This window comes from Dendronephthya gigantea, unplaced genomic scaffold (genome assembly GCF_004324835.1).
Source record: "Dendronephthya gigantea isolate DGI-Jeju-01 unplaced genomic scaffold, DenGig_1.0 000059F, whole genome shotgun sequence".
In the NCBI taxonomy this organism is placed as follows: Eukaryota; Metazoa; Cnidaria; class Anthozoa; order Malacalcyonacea; family Nephtheidae; genus Dendronephthya; species Dendronephthya gigantea.
This window is the reverse complement of record NW_021163069.1, coordinates 1,043,156-1,063,422: the sequence shown is the minus strand read 5'-3', so window position 1 is coordinate 1,063,422 and position 20,267 is coordinate 1,043,156. Positions and strand designations below refer to the sequence as shown.

The window sequence follows — 20,267 nt, the reverse complement described above, 5'->3', positions numbered from 1 at the left end:
ATAGATTGAATTGGGGTAAAATATATTTAATACATGTAGATTCTGGTCCTATTTTAATAATATCGCTGCTATTTCGCCGTTTAACAAGATGTGGCCGTGTATGGGCGCGTTGACACGTCGCATTTTGCACAGGATTGAAAATTTAATTATAACTATATAAGCACGAATTCCAAAGATTGTAGACAAAGTGAATGTATCATGCGGTTTATTTACATTTTTGAACAATTGAACTTCTATACTTTTTAAAGTACGACGTGCTTCTGAATTTCGCGATCGAACAACATTTAGGTTCGCAAGGCATCTAAATGAATATGAACTGCATTGTTTCTGTTCGGAAGCTTTATTTTGAAGACTGGCACGTGCACGGCACGCCGGAGTTAACGCCAGAACAGGCGTGTTGTTTATTCTGTATTTATTTATTCTGTATTTAGTTTACCACTGTGAAGTTAGCCGTGGATTCGGCCTCAGATTGGGCCTTTTATTGGGCCTCACATTCAACTGTGTTCAATAATTCAAAAGTAGAATTTGGTTATTGAATAATAACAGGGTTTTAAGCCATTTTTTCGTTTAAGCTTTAAAATTACGAAGATGTATAGTTTATATATGCATTGCTAGACTGTAATTAGAATAAAGCAGTCGATTTTATGCAGATTTAAACCGAACTGGTACATTGCAATTCCTGTGTATACGTTTATGTTTTACAGAATTATACGGCCTTACAGATGGCGTGCATCATTTTGCTGCACAGTCCCAACATATTCGGGATTATTTGCTTCCTTGCTCAAATTAAAAATTTCATTATGATATAAATACAAAAGACTTAACTAGTATATGATCCTCTCACCGACGCTATTAATGTTACAATTTGCCAAAGTCAGTTGCTACAACAAGAATTAGCGTAGATGTGCATACAAATCAAAAGTACTATTGCCATATGACAAACAATAGTTCAATGAGGTTAGGATTATAAGTTAAACTTGGCGCAACTTCCACACGCATATATACGATCGTCTCAAACGTTATTTAGAACAGTATTTTCCCATCTATCCAAAAGTACGCATCAGTTAAAGGCGCGTGGACGTTACACGCTGAATATTTTAGGGCAACAGCAACGAACTCATTTCAAGAACATCTTACAATATTACATGGTTATCATCACGTTATCGTCGATCACTGATTGTGCAATTTAAACTTATGCATTTCATACAAAATGTATGCCTATTCCATGCACCGCATTGAAGATAAAACTTCTGTTTATCATTGTATGATTTCATTGTTCTGCATAATAATACAATGTGCTGTGCCGAGTTTTGCTGCAATTTGTAGCGCACACGTTGCAACTTGCGCTCAGGTACGCCCTGAACTGTATTGCCAAGGCACCTAATGACGTCATGACCTCAGATCAAAATTTCATTCAAGAGTTTAATTTATTTGCTTAAAAGATATGAAAATTTACGTCGCGTTGGGGGATAATGTAATTCAGTGTGTGTGGGCCTTTAAGCCTGGATCTCGTATGTCACCGACGGTCGGCGATACCTATTGTCCCTGATCTCTGATGAATGAAGTGTTTTATTATTTTCAAAAAATGTTCTTCGTCACCGGCTACAAACAATACATCGCCGACTGTCGGTGACATATGAGAACCAGGTTTTTGCACAGGGCCGTCGCTAGAAGCTTAATTGGGGGATGCATATTCACATATTCATGTTTATACAACCTTAGAAACAATAACTAACAAAAGAAATCTTTCGGCCATAAGACGAATATATGAATATGCAACCCCCCAATTAATTAAGCTTGTAGCGACGGCCCTGCTTTTGTATTGCGCGTATGCGTGTATCAATAGAATAATTATGGCTATAATTTTTAGTAACTTCTAGCTCACAGATTGGTTATGAAGCAAATTGTTCCAGGCTTGTATTGTGAATATATACATATTTATTTCATTTCTTCTTCGTCACTACTACTCGGCCATTTTTTATTGCTGCTCACCATTAGATGATTGATATACGGTGGCTATCTCGACCAATCAAGTTGCAGAATAGCTCACATAGTGAGAATATGTTAAACAATTAGTCTAAGTAGCCTAATTGGGTTACTATAAATCAATAGTCAACTCTAAATTTATACTCAATACATATATACATATTTATACGACGTTTACCAATGGTAAGTCGCCACAGTGGCATGTGCATAAACACCGAATGCATGACCTTGGCTAGCTTGTGCGGACAGAAATATATCATTCATTTATTTATTTAATTTTGCAAATACAAATGACAGGACGTCGAACACATCTTTCTATGAGGCGTCTGGACAAAACAAGGACAAGAATGGCAGGGACACCACAACAGTGAAAACCAATTACTGTGGGCCCTTTGAACAAAAATAAACACAATTAACATAATATGTGTTTACTCACATTATATTCGACCTCTCCCTTTCATGCAACCCGTTCCCAAAGATAAAACGAACAGTGTTTGATTACCAATTCGCTGACTTTGACGGTCTACGAAAACATATTCAATCTCTATCTGCTTATTGATTGTCTTAACAGCGCATGCGTAATATACGAAAGTAAACATCCAAGAAGGCGAACAGATTGCAAAAACAAAATTATGGATGAAAGTGAAGACGAAGAGGTGTTGTTATTTTTGTTGCTGTTGCGTCGGACTAGACTAAACACCGTTATCCAAGTGCTATTAATTATATTACCAGTTTGAGAAACCTTACTAGCTATTTCTGCAATAGCGCATTCCCGTTTCTCTCTGTTTCTAAAATCTGTAGAATTCAAATCGTATAAACACCAATATTCTCGCCAAGGATCAACCAGTTTGTCTTCCAATATGGCCTTAGCCACCAATTCATTTTGCTTTGTTCGCACCGGCACTTGGATGTTTCAGTACTTTCGTATATTAAGCATGCGCTGTAGACAATCCATAAGCAGATAGCTTTCAGTTTGCCGCACACGGAAAGATTTCGGCACGCGAGGCAGAAATTATCAAACATGCTAGATATTTGCCGTAAGTGGCACGAATGACCAAAGTCGCCGGAAAAGTCGCCCGCCCACGAGAGCAACTGGCTTACGCCAATGGCCACGAATGACTTTTTGCTAAGCACATAGCTCTAGTGTGCGCCGGCCTTTAGATCACTCGCGATCCAGAGTCCTAGATCCTTCTGTCCTGAGATAGGAATAAGTTCTTTGCCTTTGATGCTGTATGGATGTTTAATTGGTTGGCTACGTCTGGTGATGCTAAGACTTTTGCATTTTTCTTCGTTAAACACGAGACCACTTGACTTGGACCAGGATTCAAATGTAAAATGGCATCAGAGATGGAGTCAATTCTGTGAACAATTTTCGTGTCATCGGCAAAATACGCAACTGACGAATGGCCACAACATCTGGTAAGTCGACATACAGGAGGAAAAGTATTGGTTCTAAGATACTGCCTTGCGGAACACCGGAGCACACTGGTTTTTGGGAGGAAGTAGTGCCAAGGGTTGTGACGCGCTGTTGGCGGTCATGAAGATACGAGGTGAACCATTGGAGAAGAGATCCGTCGATGTTATATTGTTGGAGTTTATTTGCCAGGACTGCATTGTTGACCTTGTCAAAAGCCTTTGACATGTCCATGAATATCATATCAGTTTGTTTACCACAGTCTAAAATGGATCCAATGTGGTGCAAGACTTCAACTAGCTGGGTTGTACACGACTTTCTAGGGATGAAACCATGTTGGGAAAAGTCGCTCAACACATCGCTCAAGGACTTCGGATATTGCACACCGGAGCAAAAATCAAGCAGCAATTGCCTTTATGAATAACATGTATATAACGCGTGTTCTGATTGGTCGAAGCCCGTGTTTGGATCAAGCCATCCAAACGCGGAAATTTAAAGTTTTAAAGAATTTAAATTTAAATTCAGCCCTTGTCGTTGTTATTTTATAAAACAATTACGTAATGGTTTCCGTGTTCGCGCGCTTTTCTTTAATAACTCTCGCAACATTCCCGCGTGTTTGGATCAGGCCATCAACACTCCACTACCCAAATACCCTTTGGAAGAGTCTCCAGTTTTTCTCAATGTATCAGAATTATCAGTACAGAGAGTCTTATCAAAACTTAAGGTGAACAAAGCAGCTGGTCCAGATGAAATCCCTAACTGGCTTCTAAAGGAATATTCATTTATCCTTGCATTTCCTTTATTCTCAACGCATCCTTTCGAGAGCAGTATGTTCCTTCCCTTTGGAAAAAGGCAGATGTTATTCCAATGCCAAAAATTAAGATTGTGAAACACCCGGAAAAAGATCTAAGACCGATTTCGCTTACTTCGTGCGTTTCTAAAGTGGCAGAAGAATTTGTGGTAAATAAATATGTAAAGCCAGCTGTACTAAAGGCGATTGATCGGAATCAATACGGCGTTATACCTGAATCATCTACAACAATGGCACTTATCAATATGTTACACCAATGGTACACTGGAACAGATGGAAATGGATCAGTTATTAGAACAATTCTTTTCGACTATCGGAAAGCCTTTGATTTTATAGACCATTCAATCCTGATCAAAAAAGTGTCACAATTAGATATTCCCCACAGTGTCGTAAATTGGATTATAGATTTTCTTACCGATAGATTCCAGAGAATTAAGCTGGGAAATTCCTGCTTTTCGTCGTGGGACTCTGTTCCATCAGGCGTCCCTCAGGGCACAAAATTAGGTCCCTGGTTGTTTATTATTTTAATAAACGACTTACATATATCTCAAGGGGATCTATGGGACTCAACAACATCTGAGATAGCCCGGAAAAACGGCATTAGTAAAGCTCAGAGCCTAGTAAACGAAATGTCTTGCTGGTCTGAAAAAAACAGGATGCAACTAAACTCAGAGAAATGCAAAGAACTGCGCATTACGTTTTCCGCAAATCCTATTGATCTGGATCCCTTGGTTCTTAATGGTAAAGAATTAGAAGTCGTGGAAAGTATAAAGCTGTTGGGTCTCACTATAAACAGTAAATTGGAATGGAATGAGCACATCGCGGTTGTGGTTAAGAAAGTGAATAAAAGATTATACTTTCTCTCACAATTAAAACGTGCCAAAGTGAAATCGAAAGATTTAGCATTGTTTTACACTTCATGTATCAGATCTGTTGTTGATTATGCAATACCAGTATTCTATCACTCATTACCACAATATTTAAAGAACGAACTGATACGGTTGGAGAAAAGGGCAATTGCGATAATTATGCCCGATACGCATTACCTTGATGCTCTCAGATTGTTAAACATTAAATCCATGGAAAATCATCACGAATATTTATGTAACACTTTGTTCCAATCTGTAATGTCCGATGAAAATCACAAGATTCGTCATTTATTGCCTGGAAGATATGATTCAGGCTATTTTTTAAGGAATGTAAATAATTTTAACTTGCCTCTAATTAAAACTGAAAGGACCAAAAACTCTTTTATCTTTGCTATGTGCAACAGATTCAATAATAAAATTAAATAGGTTTAGGTCTACCTGACTTTTAGATTTTAACTGAATTTTATTCTGCTTTTTAAACTTTTTGATGTAAGTAATATCAGTAGTATCATAATTAATTTTAATACAAAGGTTGTAATCATTACGTAATTCAGCTTTTGCTGCAAAGTAATTTGAATAAACCTCTATTCTATTCTATAGCAAACACGGAAACCATGAAGTAATTGTATAGTCTAAACTACATGTATATACAAGAAAACTGCTACACGTTTCGACCAAAGGGCATTTTAGTCAAGTAAGTTGCTGCACTTATGTGTGTCTATGTTATCATATAAATGCATCCATTGCAAAATCTAGTTTGATAGAAGTTGATACAAATTTAATTACTCTTTATAGACGGAAGTAGATATTATCGAACATGGTATATTAATTTTTATATATAAAGGCAGTGCTTCGCAATGGAAATTTCCGTTCCAAAAGTACAAGTAACCCAAAGTTCACTTTGAAACATCCACATATACACTGCAACTCTATCCGTCTTGCTAGTGCTTTATTATTTCTATTAAGTTCAATTAAAATTAATTCAAACAAGACGCCTGTTCTGGCGTTAACTCCGGCGCACATGCCAGTCTTCAATATATAAAGCTTCTGAACATAAACAATACAGTTCGATCGCGAAATTCAGAAGCACATCGTACTTTAAAAAGTATAGAAGTTCAATTGTTCAGAAATGTAAATAAACCGCATGATACATTCGCTTTGTCTTACACTCTGCCTTTCGAATTCGCGCTTATATAGTTATATTAAATCTTCAATCCTGTCAGCAAACTACGACGTGTCAACGCGCCCATACACGGCCATATCATCTTGTTAAACGGCAAAATAGCAGCGATATTATTAAAATAGGACCAGAATCTACATGTATTAAATATATTCTTACCTCAATTCAATCTAAACTTAATCGAACAGCATAAAAAAACGTTTATTTGTTCCTCTTGGAGGAATTGCGGTATCATGCGAGCGAAATCGAATCCGCATCGGAAAATTAGCCAAAGCTGTGCACCACAACTCTTGGGAGATAAGACTGGGACGTAGATAAATACGGTCACATACACATTTCCAATACTAGTATATTTCGCGCCATTACAGACTTGCAACGACGAAAAATAAAAAAAACAAAACAAAACAAAACCGGGGAGAATTTTCAACTCCGTCGCTGACGCCGCGAAATCGGGCGCGTCTGAACACAATTACACAACTGAATATTAACAGATATATAGCTACATCGTACTTTGCCTGTGCTTGAGTTGCTTACGTGTCGAAATGACTGATATAATATCATTGCGATTTGGATAAATAAAGACAAACATTAGTCTGGTTTATGGCAAAGTGTCGCTATAATTGATGAGAAAGCGGAAAACAGGAAGTTTGCTTCACTCGGTGCATAAATCAGGGACATCCCCACTAACCTCACGCTGGGAATATGCAACTAATCCCATTTATCCCAGTGAGCCGTATATAAAATAAGAAGTGTGAACCTGGTTGTTTGACGTGAAGAATGATTGCGGAAATTTAAGGAATTATCATCCTCGTTCCCAGGTTTTCGCCTACTGCCTATGTGCCACACAACTCATCTCATCGTCGTCATGAACATTCTTACAATGCATGCGCAGGAAATAAGTATAGTTAACTAGAAATACATTGCATGCAAAGTCCCCTCGCCTGACGCAATAAACTTTAAACAATAAACAATATTTAAAGCTATAAACAATATTTCCATCACTGAAATTCTATGATACTCGTTTCTGCTGAATGATCGAAGTCGTAAAGTAAAATCCTATATCTTGGTAGAATTATAAAGTCGACTCTCGAGCTATCAAATTCGACTATAATATAATCATAATTGTGCTACGAATAGTTTTAAATACTACAATTCTTAGCGAAATTTCAATTACTTTTTAAACAAATTCACCTTTAAAAATAAATACTTTTCAAATCCAAATCATTTCAACGATATATTGACGAATAAATTCAAAGAGGGGTCATACATTTGTTGATAAATCCACATATTAAACTTACAAAACAATAGTATACTTTAAAATGCCGAAATCTACCCATTTACCTGTTCAAAAACACTTTAAAAATGCTTCAAAATCGTAGATATTTCACCATCCATTAGAATGAAAATTTTTCTATCCAAAGGTATCTTTTACATTATATTTTAATCAATTTTACGAGTCAATTTTTCGTATATTTTCAAGACCATCCAAATGAAAAATATTATTTAAAAAAAGGTTTATAATTCAAAATATCAGTTATGCTGACGTGACCCAAATTTTAATTTAGCCAATCGCACGTTTGTAAACGTTTGCTAGTTACCAGTTTTAACTCGTCTTATACTCACGCATGCGCATAACTTACAAAAACGCCCAACGTCCATGACATAATGGCGGACAACTTTCATTTCGCATTTGCATTCCCGGGCGTAATTAAAATCTCCGGGCGGAATTAGTACCCTCGCCCGGTGCTTCGCACCGGCTCGGGTTGGTTATTAGGAACATACTCTGTAGGATTTCAATATTTTTGAACATGATTTGCTCCAAAATAAATTTGGAGTTGCAACGCAGGTAATAATACAGGCAAAAATGTTCTCCGTGTTTACCATACTTACCCTTAACGGGCATATTCAAACCTAAGAATGCAAATTTGTCCCTTTCCCTCACCAGCTGACTCATTACGAGTGCCTAAGCCTTGGGACCCTAATAACCAAAAGTAATTGGCGCGGATAATATACATACGTATTTCTGGTCCCCACACGCGGCTAATCTTGTTGTTGTCGTTGTCGTTGTCGTTGTCGTTGTCGTTGTCGTTGTCGTTGTCGTTGTCGTTGTCGTTGTCGTTGTTGTTGATGCTGCTGCTGCTGTTGTTGTTGTTGTTGTTGTTGTTGTTGTTGTTGTTTTTGTTAGGGGGTGACACTCTTTAAAAAAGCCTAAGGCTCCGTCAATTCGCATCAGATCGCAATTAAACTTCGCACAACTATCCTTAGCGATATTCCCCATCGATTGACGGAGTTATAATTTTGATTTTTTTATTTTAAAGAAATTTAGAAGCAACTCAAAATTGTAGCGTAGTAATCCGTATAGAGTATATTCAATATTAGTATGAATAACAGTAGCAAGTTTAAATGGCTAAGGCTCCGTCATTTCGCACCAGATCGTGATAAAACGTCACACAACTATCTTAAAGGTTATTCTCTATCGACTTACGGAGTTAAATTGTTTGTGCTTATATTCTTCAGAAGATTTGCAAGCCATGTCAGATTGTGGCGGGAGGCAAATTTTAATATTATTAATATTCATATACTATGAGTTCAAGCCAGAAGGTCGTGTGTTTTCTTTGTTTTGTACACAATATACAGGGTGTCCCAAAAAAAACGAAAACTATTGAAATCACCCATAACAATGCCATTGTTATGGGGTTATGAGTTTGAATGCCTAAACACTCAAGTGTTGGGCCCACAAGTGTATAAATCGGGGTTGCCATAAGCATTTTTATGCATGCATATGATGCTGTAAAATTTGCTTGTTCGCAAAAATGATATTTATTAACAATATTTACAATTTACAAATATGGATAACATTATTTAAATGTGCATCTCAAGGACCATGAGCTTCGACATGTCCTCTTTCTCTAGCAACACAAAGCATTTAGCATTTTATAAGTTGCATTAAATCCCCACGGGCTAAAATTCGTGAACACGGTATTCAAATTTTAACAATGAGTGATTTCAATAGTTTTCGTTTTTTGGGACACCCTGTATACAGGGTGTCTCAAAAAAAACGCAACCACTTAATATTCTAAAATTCATATTGTTCATAAGCTCAATAGATTTTATGCCCCTGGGATTTTAAAATGGCTTCTAATCGTACAGTTCAACTGCTAATAGTCAAATCAGCTAAACTAATAATGGTGCAGATAACAACTGAACAACGAGTTTTTATTGTCGTGCATGATAACTTGAATGCTAACTGTCGACCTTGTAAAATAAATGGTAAATAAAATTTTACTCGTTAAATACTTTCAATTCAGCTCGTTGGTTTACGCACCCGACTTTGTTTACCGACGATTGTGCCGCTAGAATATGATTACAAGCTTTTTCGCATTCCAGGGGCCAAACGTCTTTTGTGTTGTAGAACAAAGAGGATATCATGAATATCAAGTGGTTGCGTTTTTTTTTATACACCCTGTAGTCATGACTATAGGACCATTGCGTTAAATGCGTTTCTCTCTAGGGCATTACTTATTTTTTATTTATTTGTTTAGGCTTTGCCCAGCATACATACGTATACATAAAAAACGACTATAATGACAGTGGCACGGTGCACGCAACGCTAGCTTCTCGCCAGCTACAGCGGCATAGCTTAGGACATAGATGTGCAACTCGGCACATTTTAAGTGTCTTTGTATTGAAAGCAGATGAGAAAATGTAGAAAAACCACAATTTTAACATAACCGTTCGCAAGATTGCCTAGGTTCATAGATACTTGAAATTTCATCCTGGAGAGAAAGATTGAATCTATACTTCACCAGTTCCTGGTCCAATAGTACGATCGTACTTGTTAACTATACTTATTTCCTGCATTGTAAGAATGTTCATGACGACGATGAGTCGGATGAGATGAGTTGTGTGGCACTTGGACATTTGATATGTTAAGAATGTACATGCATTCGCACTGATAAATACGTAAAATCGATCTCTCACATTCAAGCTGATTAACGCTTTGGATGGATGTATGGCTTGGGTTGTGTGTGTGTTCCTTTCTCCTTTTAAACCGCCTCCTAGGGTCTCAAGGCCTAGGCACTCGTAATGAGTGAACTGGTGAGGGAAAGGGACAAATTTGCATTGTTAGGTTTGAATATGCCCGTCAAGGGTAAGTATGGTAAACACGGAGAACATTTTTGTCATAATTTGCCAGCTTAAGAGTGAAAGGTCAATTATGTAATAAGCTGGCATTGGTGGTATTTGAGGGATGCGTTGTCATGGTTGACTGCATTTTGTTGTCAGGGATGGTCGCTGTGGAATGATTAGTAGTATTGCCGTCTGTACTAAACAAGCTTCTTTGAATTCACGTGCGTGTTTTGTTTGTGCTCGTGCCAGTAGGTCAGTTTTTGTCCAAGCGATTGAAGCAAAGGTGTGAAAGTTAATGTAACTAATAATAACTTAAACCTTGACCACCCGCATCTGATGCACAACAATCTAATCATTCCACAGCGACCATCCCTGACAGCGAAATTCCTCAACTACCACTCATATCAGATCAACTTCAAAACAACCAATCAGACGCTTTCAACGTATTCAGAGTCTTTATTATTATTATCATCATCTTTATTAGGGTCAATTAAACACATTTTTACAAAGAAACATATAAAATATTCAATCAAAACTAGTCCTAAAATATAGACCCTAAAAGGGCAAGGTATAAACGGTACTCGAGGAACCATGCAAGATACATTCCCAAACTTTACTAAATCATTACTATCATTACACACACAACACTACACACACCCAGTACAATACAATTAAGTCCTATGACACGAGCAGTCACGAACCAAGGACCACGTACATGACAAGTCAACATCATAAATAGAATCAACAATACTAAAGTATCTACGTTTAACTAAACATTTAAAAGAACTAGAACTAGACACAGTGTCTAAACATATATCTTTACATACAGTGTTCCACAGTTTCACGACACGGTTATAATACGAAGATTGATAAGTGCTTGTTCTACAGATTTGACATTTTAGAATGTACTTTAAGGTGTTACTCAGCCGAGTTCGACCATGACTGACAAACGAGACACAATTACTGACATCAACATTCACATAACCAAACAGAGCCTTGTACAGAAACACCAAGTCTTTAACCTCCCTATCGAGGGTTAACGGCAGAAGGTCCAGGGCCAACAGACGTTCTTTGTAACTCAACTCTCCTGTTTTTGTCATCATGATCCATCTCGTCGCCCGACGTTGCACTCTTTCAACCTGCTTTGAGAGTTGAATGTTATTTACGGGCGACCAAACTTCCGTTCCATAGCATAGTTGAGATTTTACATGAGTCAGATAAAGAGTACGCCTAGCTTTCATGTCTTAAAGAACAGCTCGAAACTAAAATAAATATAATATAAAGTTAGACACATGTTAATATTTTAGATATTCTGAAGAAGAAAATACAATAAACTTGGTTTACTTCATACGATTTTATTCACATGAATGAAATCATATGAAGTAAACCAAGTTTATTGTATTTTATCGTGTTATATATTATATAGAAATGGGTAGAAATGGCGCACGCACACATCGACGAAAATCTGTGTTCTGGCTAGTCCTCAAGTGGGCTAGCCACAAAAATGAGTAAAAATATCAAAATATAAAACAGTGATAATTTTTCTAACCTCTATAACGAAAGCCAAAATAACTGAAATTTTTCTCGTATTTGTTGTGATTTGTGAATATTTGCCTCGTAACCTTTTTAAAATAATTTGATTTAATAATTATATTAACAGACATTCCGCTAAATATCATTCCAACGAATTAATTATACCTGCAGAGATTCGCAGCTCACACTACGGACTGCCACTTAACTTGGATGCTGTACCTAATGTTTGTTTGGCATAGCTCTCTTCGCCTACACTGCGGTTGGCTTTACGTCAAAATTAAATGCGGAAGTCTCCGGATCTGCGATTTTAACCGCGACAAACTAAGTTTGTAATTACTTGGTAGCTCTTCTTGAGTGGCATTAAACGTAATATTCTTAACAAATTCTTTGTAAATCCGGTTGGCTTCAACTACCCCAAGGGTCTCCAAATCCCACATGCGCTTCACGTTAAGAAAGACTAGAAATAGATATTTTGATAGGTACAAATTATTTCTGGCTGTTTCAGACAGGTATAGATATGTACGAGCTAATGTAGATGAGCCAGTGGCTTTAGGGACTAAGTTAGGATGGGTAGCAAGTGGTTTTATATAAGGTCCTATCAGCCTGTGGATCCCATCCAAGAAGTAGGTGTGAATTTTGTTGGTATGTCACGTACAGACGGACCAACTAGATGAGACGCATGTTGAATTTGGAGTCCCTTGGGTTTGGGTTGGTGTAAGCCAACGTGATTGAAGGTGGAATAAACCAAAATACGACAGATACAGACATATCTTCTCGTTGAGCTTCTCACACCTCTTAGAAATTTTATGAATGCATCATGCATGCCAGGTTCGAAGCCCACCCACGTTTTAACCAAAATTGCTTACGCATCATCATTTCATTAATTGTCTATATACCACTTAAAAAGATTCCTGTACGGACGAGTGGACGATCTTTGGTAAGAAATCACTATATTCATTTGCATGGCGCTCTTTAAATTTTTAGAACTTCAGATGCGGCGCTTAATCGAGGGCGGCGCTCTTTAAATAATATTATTTGTGAATTGTAACAAGAACTTCAAATGAAAATATTTGAAAGTTAGATGTAGCCAAATGTCCACATTTTGACAGCGAGCATTTGGGCATTTTAGAGAAAACAAACCTACTCGCACAAATCACTGGAATCTCTGCCTTCACGGCTGACCTGCGCCTTACGAAAATTCTAAAGACTAATTCAACAATTCTGACAGTGCGTCGATTAAGCGCTGAATTTGAAAATAATTAGTGCGGCGCTCATTCGGGGGCGGCGCTCAATCGAGTAAATACGGTATATTAATTCGTTCTTACAGCACAGTATATTGGTATACGTATGGAAGTGAAAATAACCACATGAATATCTTAACATATATTAAACATATACTAGTGGCAATCACAGATTAGTGATGTGCGTTCGAAATGTGTTTATGTCGGTTTAACATCATTAACAAAAATGTTAACATTATAACGTCACAGCGTATGTGATTAAAAGGGGACAGTGATGGCTCATATGGTTTAATTAACAACAAAATGTCAAAATAGAGCGAGCGCATGGTCTCCAGTTACTAAGACGACACATCAGAACGAGGCAAATCTGACATCGCAAATCTCGATATGACACGGTCAGGAAGCGTTCTCCTTCGTCGATCGCAAATATATTTGGTGTATACTCAGGCCTTTGTCAATAGAAGAACCACCAAATAAAGTCAAAATAAAGTCAGATTTAATGTAATTACTTTATTCCGATAATTCAGATAATTTTATGTTTACGCAAGTTGCATAATTTATGTTTCATAATTTATATATCACTGACATAGTTTGCGCCATGTATACGCCGGAATTCGCTAAAATACGCATGTTCCTTGTTATTTGTTAGCTAAGTTTCGTAATGTTGCCATCGCTCTACAGAGTGTCTGCAAAAAAACGAGAACTATTGAAATCACCCATAACAATGCAATTGATTGTTAGAGTTTGAATGCCTAAGCACTCTGTTGGGACCCACAGGTGTATAAATGTTTGCCATACCCATGTTTATGCATGCATGCATATGATGTAAAATTTGCTTGTACGCAAAAATGATATTTATCAACAACATTTACAATTTACAAAATATGGATCACAATATTTAAATGTGCTTCTCAAGGACCATGACCTTCGACATGCATATTCCCTTTCTCTAGCAACGCAAAGCATTTTAGCAAGTTGCATTAAATCTCCACGGGCTGAAATTCGTGAACACGGCATTCAAATTTTACAATGAGTGATTTCAATAGTTTTCGGTTTTTTTGAGACACCCTGTATTTGACTATTAAGCACAACTGCTTACTCATAGTAAGTTATACTAACTCTCCTGACGAATTAAGGAACTCAAGTCGAAACTTTGAGAAGTGTGTTTGTCTATTTTAGGCAGTTCTTATACAACATTTGATGCAAAGTTATTCAGTAGCATAGCCAGCCTGTCAATTTGTCCCGCTATGCTAATATCTTAGTGTTCACTGACTGAGAAAACAATAGATTTCTAAAGACATGAATAATTCTAATATAATGCCTATGAAGGCGGTTTTTACGAAGAAATTCGTGCATGCAGCTTTTTATGGTCGGTCAGACTACAGGGTGTCCCAAAAAAAACGAAAACTATTGAAATCACTCATAACAATGTAATTGTTAGAGTTTGAATGCCTAAGCACTCTGTTGGGACCCACAAGTGTGTAAATGTTTGCCATAAGCATTTTTATGCATGCATATGATGCAGTAAAATTTGCTCGTACGCAAAAATGATATTTATTAACAATATTTAAATGTGCATCTCAATCACCATGACCTTCGACATGTCCCCTTTCTCTAGCAACACAAAGCATTTAGCATTTTACTGAGTTGCATTAAATCCCCATGGGCTAAAATTCGTGCACACGGCATTCAAATTTTAACAATGAGTGATTTCAATAGTTTTCGTTTTTTTTGGGACACCCTGTATAGCCTGCTCGCAGACTAGTCAGACTATGGAGACAAAGCGATGTCATTAAATTCAGCCCCACCCCAATAATAGAGTGTTTAGTCGACCCTGCCACTAGTACCGTCATGCAAGGCGCCATCTTAGGATCTGCGAGTGCCTTGTTCGCTCGCTACCGCTGCGACAAGAAAAATTCTCGACGTTTAGACCAAAGGACATTTAGTCAAGTGAGTTACTACACTTATGTGTGCATATGCATATCTCGATAAATGCATACATTTGCAAAATGTAAGTTATTCAAAATCTAATTACGATTAATATCATATAAGGAAGTGATATAACTTAATTGCACTTAAAGGCTGGTTAACAACGAATTACGCGACGTGTGAATTACGACGAATTATGTTATACGAGAACGTACCAGCCTTTATTAAATGTGTTTGAGTTGTTTACGTGGCGATATATTAATAATTATATACTATGCAATTCTATACCAAACAAAGTGAAACAGAAAGAGAAAGTTAAGCTTCCACGTTGCTGGATACAAGCGTGTCAGATTATAATACAACCCACGTTAATAATAATCTTTGCTGCGACTAGATATGTTGGAAAGAATTCTAACGGGTTACGGGAATACTCTTGCCGGTTAATCTTGTATTCGATTACGTCTACATATTCATATTCGTACTTTCAATTTGATTGTTTTTACGGTCTATTAACATGAGTATAGCATAAATATACCATATTTCATGATTTGTCGTAATTCATAATTCGTTGTATTAAATTCGTTGTTATGCGAAATCCGACATGACACGAACCGACACGATATAAACCCACTGATTTATCATGCAGGTATTTAATAAATTATACTCAAGCAGTGTGAGAATTTTCTCTGTATACTGCATATCCTATATAAGTGCTAAATTTGTTTACATTTCACAGTAACCCGATCAGAATGCATAAACATTAACTACTTCCGGTAAAAGGTACATTATTCACATTTTACATAACGTAGCTTACATTTTGGCATTCCGATTGGCTTAGTCTGAAAAATATAAAGAAATTTGAAAACGAAATTTGTCCTTGTTGCAATTGCTCATTACAAATTTGCATCTCCAGTAGACCCAGCCTAAAAATTATGGATGTGATTGATGTATAATTATATGTGTGACTGTTTTTCATGGATAACATTGAATAATTATATCACGAGAGTTACCAGCTGAGCTAACGACCTCGCGAGGCAGTTAGCTCAGCCCGAAAACCATCCGCGCACGAGAGAAACTTGCCTTTCGAGGGGAGTTCCTCACGAAAACTATCCACACACGAGAGAAACTTGCTGAGCTAGCAGCCTCGCGAGGTCTTAATTAAACAACTAAAGCCCCGTTTAAACTACAATCAATCTATTGGAACCGTACAGCTATAATAGACCCCTTGCATGTTAGACTACTTTTTGATTTGTGCAAAATAATCTAATCAAATCACCACAGCTGAAAAGAGCATACTAAAATTAGTAAAAATGCAAAGTTTGGTTGCGAAATGTCGTGAAATACGGAAAATATAGCCTTGCAAAGTTTGCAAATTTGTATACTTTTGTTTAACGCACGCAAAATGTTACCACATTCTGGCCCAAAATGGTAACTTTTTGCGTGCATTAAACTAAAGTATACAAACATTGCAAGACTATATTTTCCGTATTTTACGAGATTTCGCAACCAAACTTTGCATTTTTACTAATTTTGGTACGCTCTTTTCAGCTATGGTGATTTGATTGGATTATTTTGGACAGATCAAAAAGTAGTCTAACATGCAAAGGGTCTATTGGTACCAGTACTCAATTTAATTACTGTTAAGACTACCAATACAACGCCGAACACCGAGCACTGTGTAATTAGTACGGGTACCCATTTTAGCCCTGCCGTGCCGATAAATTGGGTGTGGTCTAAATGCGCCAGCCTCGTTCCCAGGCGCTTTAAATAAAATAAATATTGGAACACTACAGGCTTTTTCATAGATCAGTGGCTAAGCTGAGCGAGTGCGCAAGGAATTTTGGGGAGGACGCGGGAAAGGAAGCGCCTGGCAGAAAATGCATAAAACATGGCGGCTTACGATTTATGAGTTCACTTCACTGTTGTTTATTATTCAAAAGTGAAAAAGAGGAACTTGATAAAATATTACTGAATTCCGCCCGAATTTTTAAGAGCGATACACAGAAATATATGCGTGGGGAAAATTTTATGCACAAATGAAGAGTGTTTAGGTATCGCACTGTCATCATTTCCAAATAAAGAATTTTCAAGTTGGGCAAAAGGCGAATCCATTCGGATTTGCAAAATTCTTCATGAAGAAGAAACAAGAAAATGTAGGGATAAGATATTTGATTATCGTAGAACAAAGGTATGCACCTCTATATACATTTATTTTAACTTTTATGAAGTTCTAAAATATATCATTTTTGTATTTTTTTATTAGAATTTGGGAGACGTCCCTTGATAGTATGCTTTTCTCCTCAGCGGACAAATCGAGGGAAGCCATCAACAGTGACTGTTCTACATATACATTTGGATCCATATTATATTCCACAATTCATTCCAAATCTGCGGCCAATCTGTGCCTTCTTTAATTGCATTGGCCACTGACAGATTATATGCTAGAATACAGTAGCCAGTAGGTATAATGCATTAATGCATTAAAAAAGATTGTAAAGATATTTTGTGTTAACACCCAAGTTCATTAGAAATGTGATAAGAGGTTATATATCAAGTTGAATACATATATTACAAAATGGTTATTTACATGCAAACCTATTGGACTTGGATTCAAGTTTCAACAACATGCAGAGACAGCGGATGTTTTCCTGGTCTTTTATTAACTGCTGACTAGTAGGATGAAGCTCTAGACGTCTTTGAAAAGGTGTTTTAAAAACACAAACGTGTATCATAACCTGTTGGTCATAACCCATGAGGTTGCATGTAAATGGCAATAACACAAAAAACACTAAATATAATTATTGCCTGGCAATCTCTGTAACCCCTCCTCTCTATCTCTGACAGTGTGCAACACCATACATGAATTATTATTGTAATATAGTATAATATAATTAACCAGATTGATTAGTATAATACAGTCAACCAGATTGACCACATCACCATCGACAAGAAGTTTAGAAGAAGCCTGCAAGATACCAGAGTGAGGAGAGGGGCGGACGTTGCCTCGGACCACCACCTGCTGGTTGGACGGGTGGGATTGAAGCTGAAAACGTGCCTCTGCCAGGCAGCAAAGCGGGTCGTAAGTTCAATACCATCTATCTCAACAACAGAGCCCTGAAAACAGAGCCCGACAAAGCAAGCGTGGAAGTCAACATGTGAAGAAGTACTTGGGAAGAGGAGCAGGGTCCAAAAGGAGTGTTTGACAACAGCCATTATGAGGGTCATTGACAAGAGGAGGGAGAAGAAAGCAGAATTGAACATGGCGAAAACAAGAGCTTTAAAAGCAAAGCTATCAAGGGAGCATTCAGCTCTAAACAAAGAGGTAAAGAAGAGTGCCAGAAGAGACAGGAGAGAACATGTGGAGTGCATGACACAGGATGCAGAAGACGCAGCTGGAAGAGGAGACATGAGGGAGATGTACCAGATCACCAAGAGGTTGGCCGGGAAGAAGAGCACTCAAACACAACACGTTTTAAGCAAGGATGGTGAGACCCTCACATCAACAAAGGAGCAGTTGGAGCGCTGGAGAGAGCATTTCCAGGACCTGCTGAACCGACCAGTCCCGCCCAACCCGGCTGACATCCCCTCGGCGCACCGAACCTTGAATATTAGTGTGGACCCTCCATCAAAAGCCGAAATTGAAAGAGCAGTGAAGAAGCTGAAAGCCAACAGGGCAGCCGGCCCAGATGAGATTCCTCCTGAGGCCTTGAAGGCGGACACAACCATGACAAGAAAATCTGGACCTCCAAAGAAATGCCTAAAGCCTGCCTGGAAGCACGGACACCTGATTAAGCTACCCAAGAAGGGAAACCTCAAAGAATGCTCTAACTGGAGAGGAATCACGCTCTTGTCGGTACCAGGGAAGGTCTTCAGCAGAATCCTGTTGGAGAGGATCAAGACCTAAGTGGAGAAGGAGCACATATTACGTGACGAACAAGCAGGCTTTCGGCAAGAACGATCAACCACAAACCAAATCGCAAAACTCCGCAATATCATTGAACAGAGCCTTGAATGGAACACCACCTTGTATACCATCTTTGTAGACTTTGAAAAGGCTTTCGATGGCGTGGACAGAGACCCTTTGTGGAAGCTGCTGGCCTACTATGGCATCCCGGAGAAGATCATTAAACTGATTAGGTTGGCTTTTGCCTACCTGGGCAGCACTGTGTCTACAGAGGGTGGAACTGATCAGGACATCCGCATTTGGATAGGAAAAGCTGCAGGAGCTTTCAATACCCTTCAACCCATCTGGCAACCAACGAAGCTGTCCCTCAACACGAAACTTAGTATCTTCAACTCCAATGTGAAAAGTGTCCTCCTATACGGCAGTGAAACTTGGTCATGTCAAAATTACAAGTCTTTGTGAACCGCTGCCTCCGCCAGATTCTTGAAGTGCGATGGTACGACAGGTTGAGTAATGAAGAGCTGTGAAGAATAACATCCCAGGAGCCAATTGAGCAACAAATCAAGAGACGCAAGTGGCGTTGGCTCGGACACACGCTGAGGAAACCTGCAGACAATGTCACACGAAGAGGGCTACGGTGGACACCCCAAGGGAAGCGCAAACGAGGACGGCCGAAGACCACCTGGCGGCGCTCAACGGAAGCCGAAGCAAAGGCCGCTGGCCTGACGTGGGGACAGCTCGAGCGGAAGGCCCAGGACAGAAGGGGATGGCGTTCTCTGGTGGACGACCTATGTTCCGTACGGAACGACAGAAACTAATATAATATATATAATATAAATATTATGTGGTGTATATATGAATTATATTTAAATTAAATTTTAATCTCCATGAGTTTTGGTGGTTCATTGGCCCAGATATCCATCTGCAAGAGAAGATAGCTTTAGTTGCCTGCTAGACTACATTTAAAGAGTATTCAAGCAGACATCTCCAGCAGGAGATAACAATATGAAATAGCTGGAAGTTTCTAACTAGCACACAGTCATAAACAAAAAATAGCAATTGTCGCAGGATTTTCATTCTCGTTAAAATGATCTCCTAGATTTTCGAGTTATTTTACACATTACACATTGGTATATTACAGTGACCATGTGTACAGTATTTATTGTTAAACACAGGAACATGTTGGGGCATACAAGTGAAAGACATATGTGTGGAAAATCAATGTAAATGTCAACTTCAGGTTTGACTGGCAGAGCTGGCCCAGTTAACATG

The 20,267-nt window shown here is 38.1% G+C and overlaps 1 protein-coding gene across 6 annotated transcripts in view; it reads left to right on the top strand.

The window, feature by feature from the left end:
• LOC114530017 (TNF receptor-associated factor 3-like) overlaps positions 1 to 20,267 on the top strand; it is a 33,851-nt gene that overhangs the window by 4,481 nt on the left and 9,103 nt on the right. For 2 of the 6 annotated variants that reach the window (XM_028551592.1, XM_028551586.1), the window contains exon 2: positions 5,681 to 5,774. The exons of 2 other annotated variants lie outside the window; for them this stretch is intronic. In XM_028551592.1, coding sequence (XP_028407393.1) covers positions 5,722 to 5,774 — 53 coding nt within the window. In that variant the 5' untranslated portion in view covers positions 5,681 to 5,721. Of the gene's footprint in view, positions 1 to 5,680; positions 5,775 to 15,027; positions 15,174 to 20,267 lie in introns of those variants that run through there. 2 more of the 6 variants (XM_028551590.1, XM_028551587.1) reach the window with 2 other exon arrangements.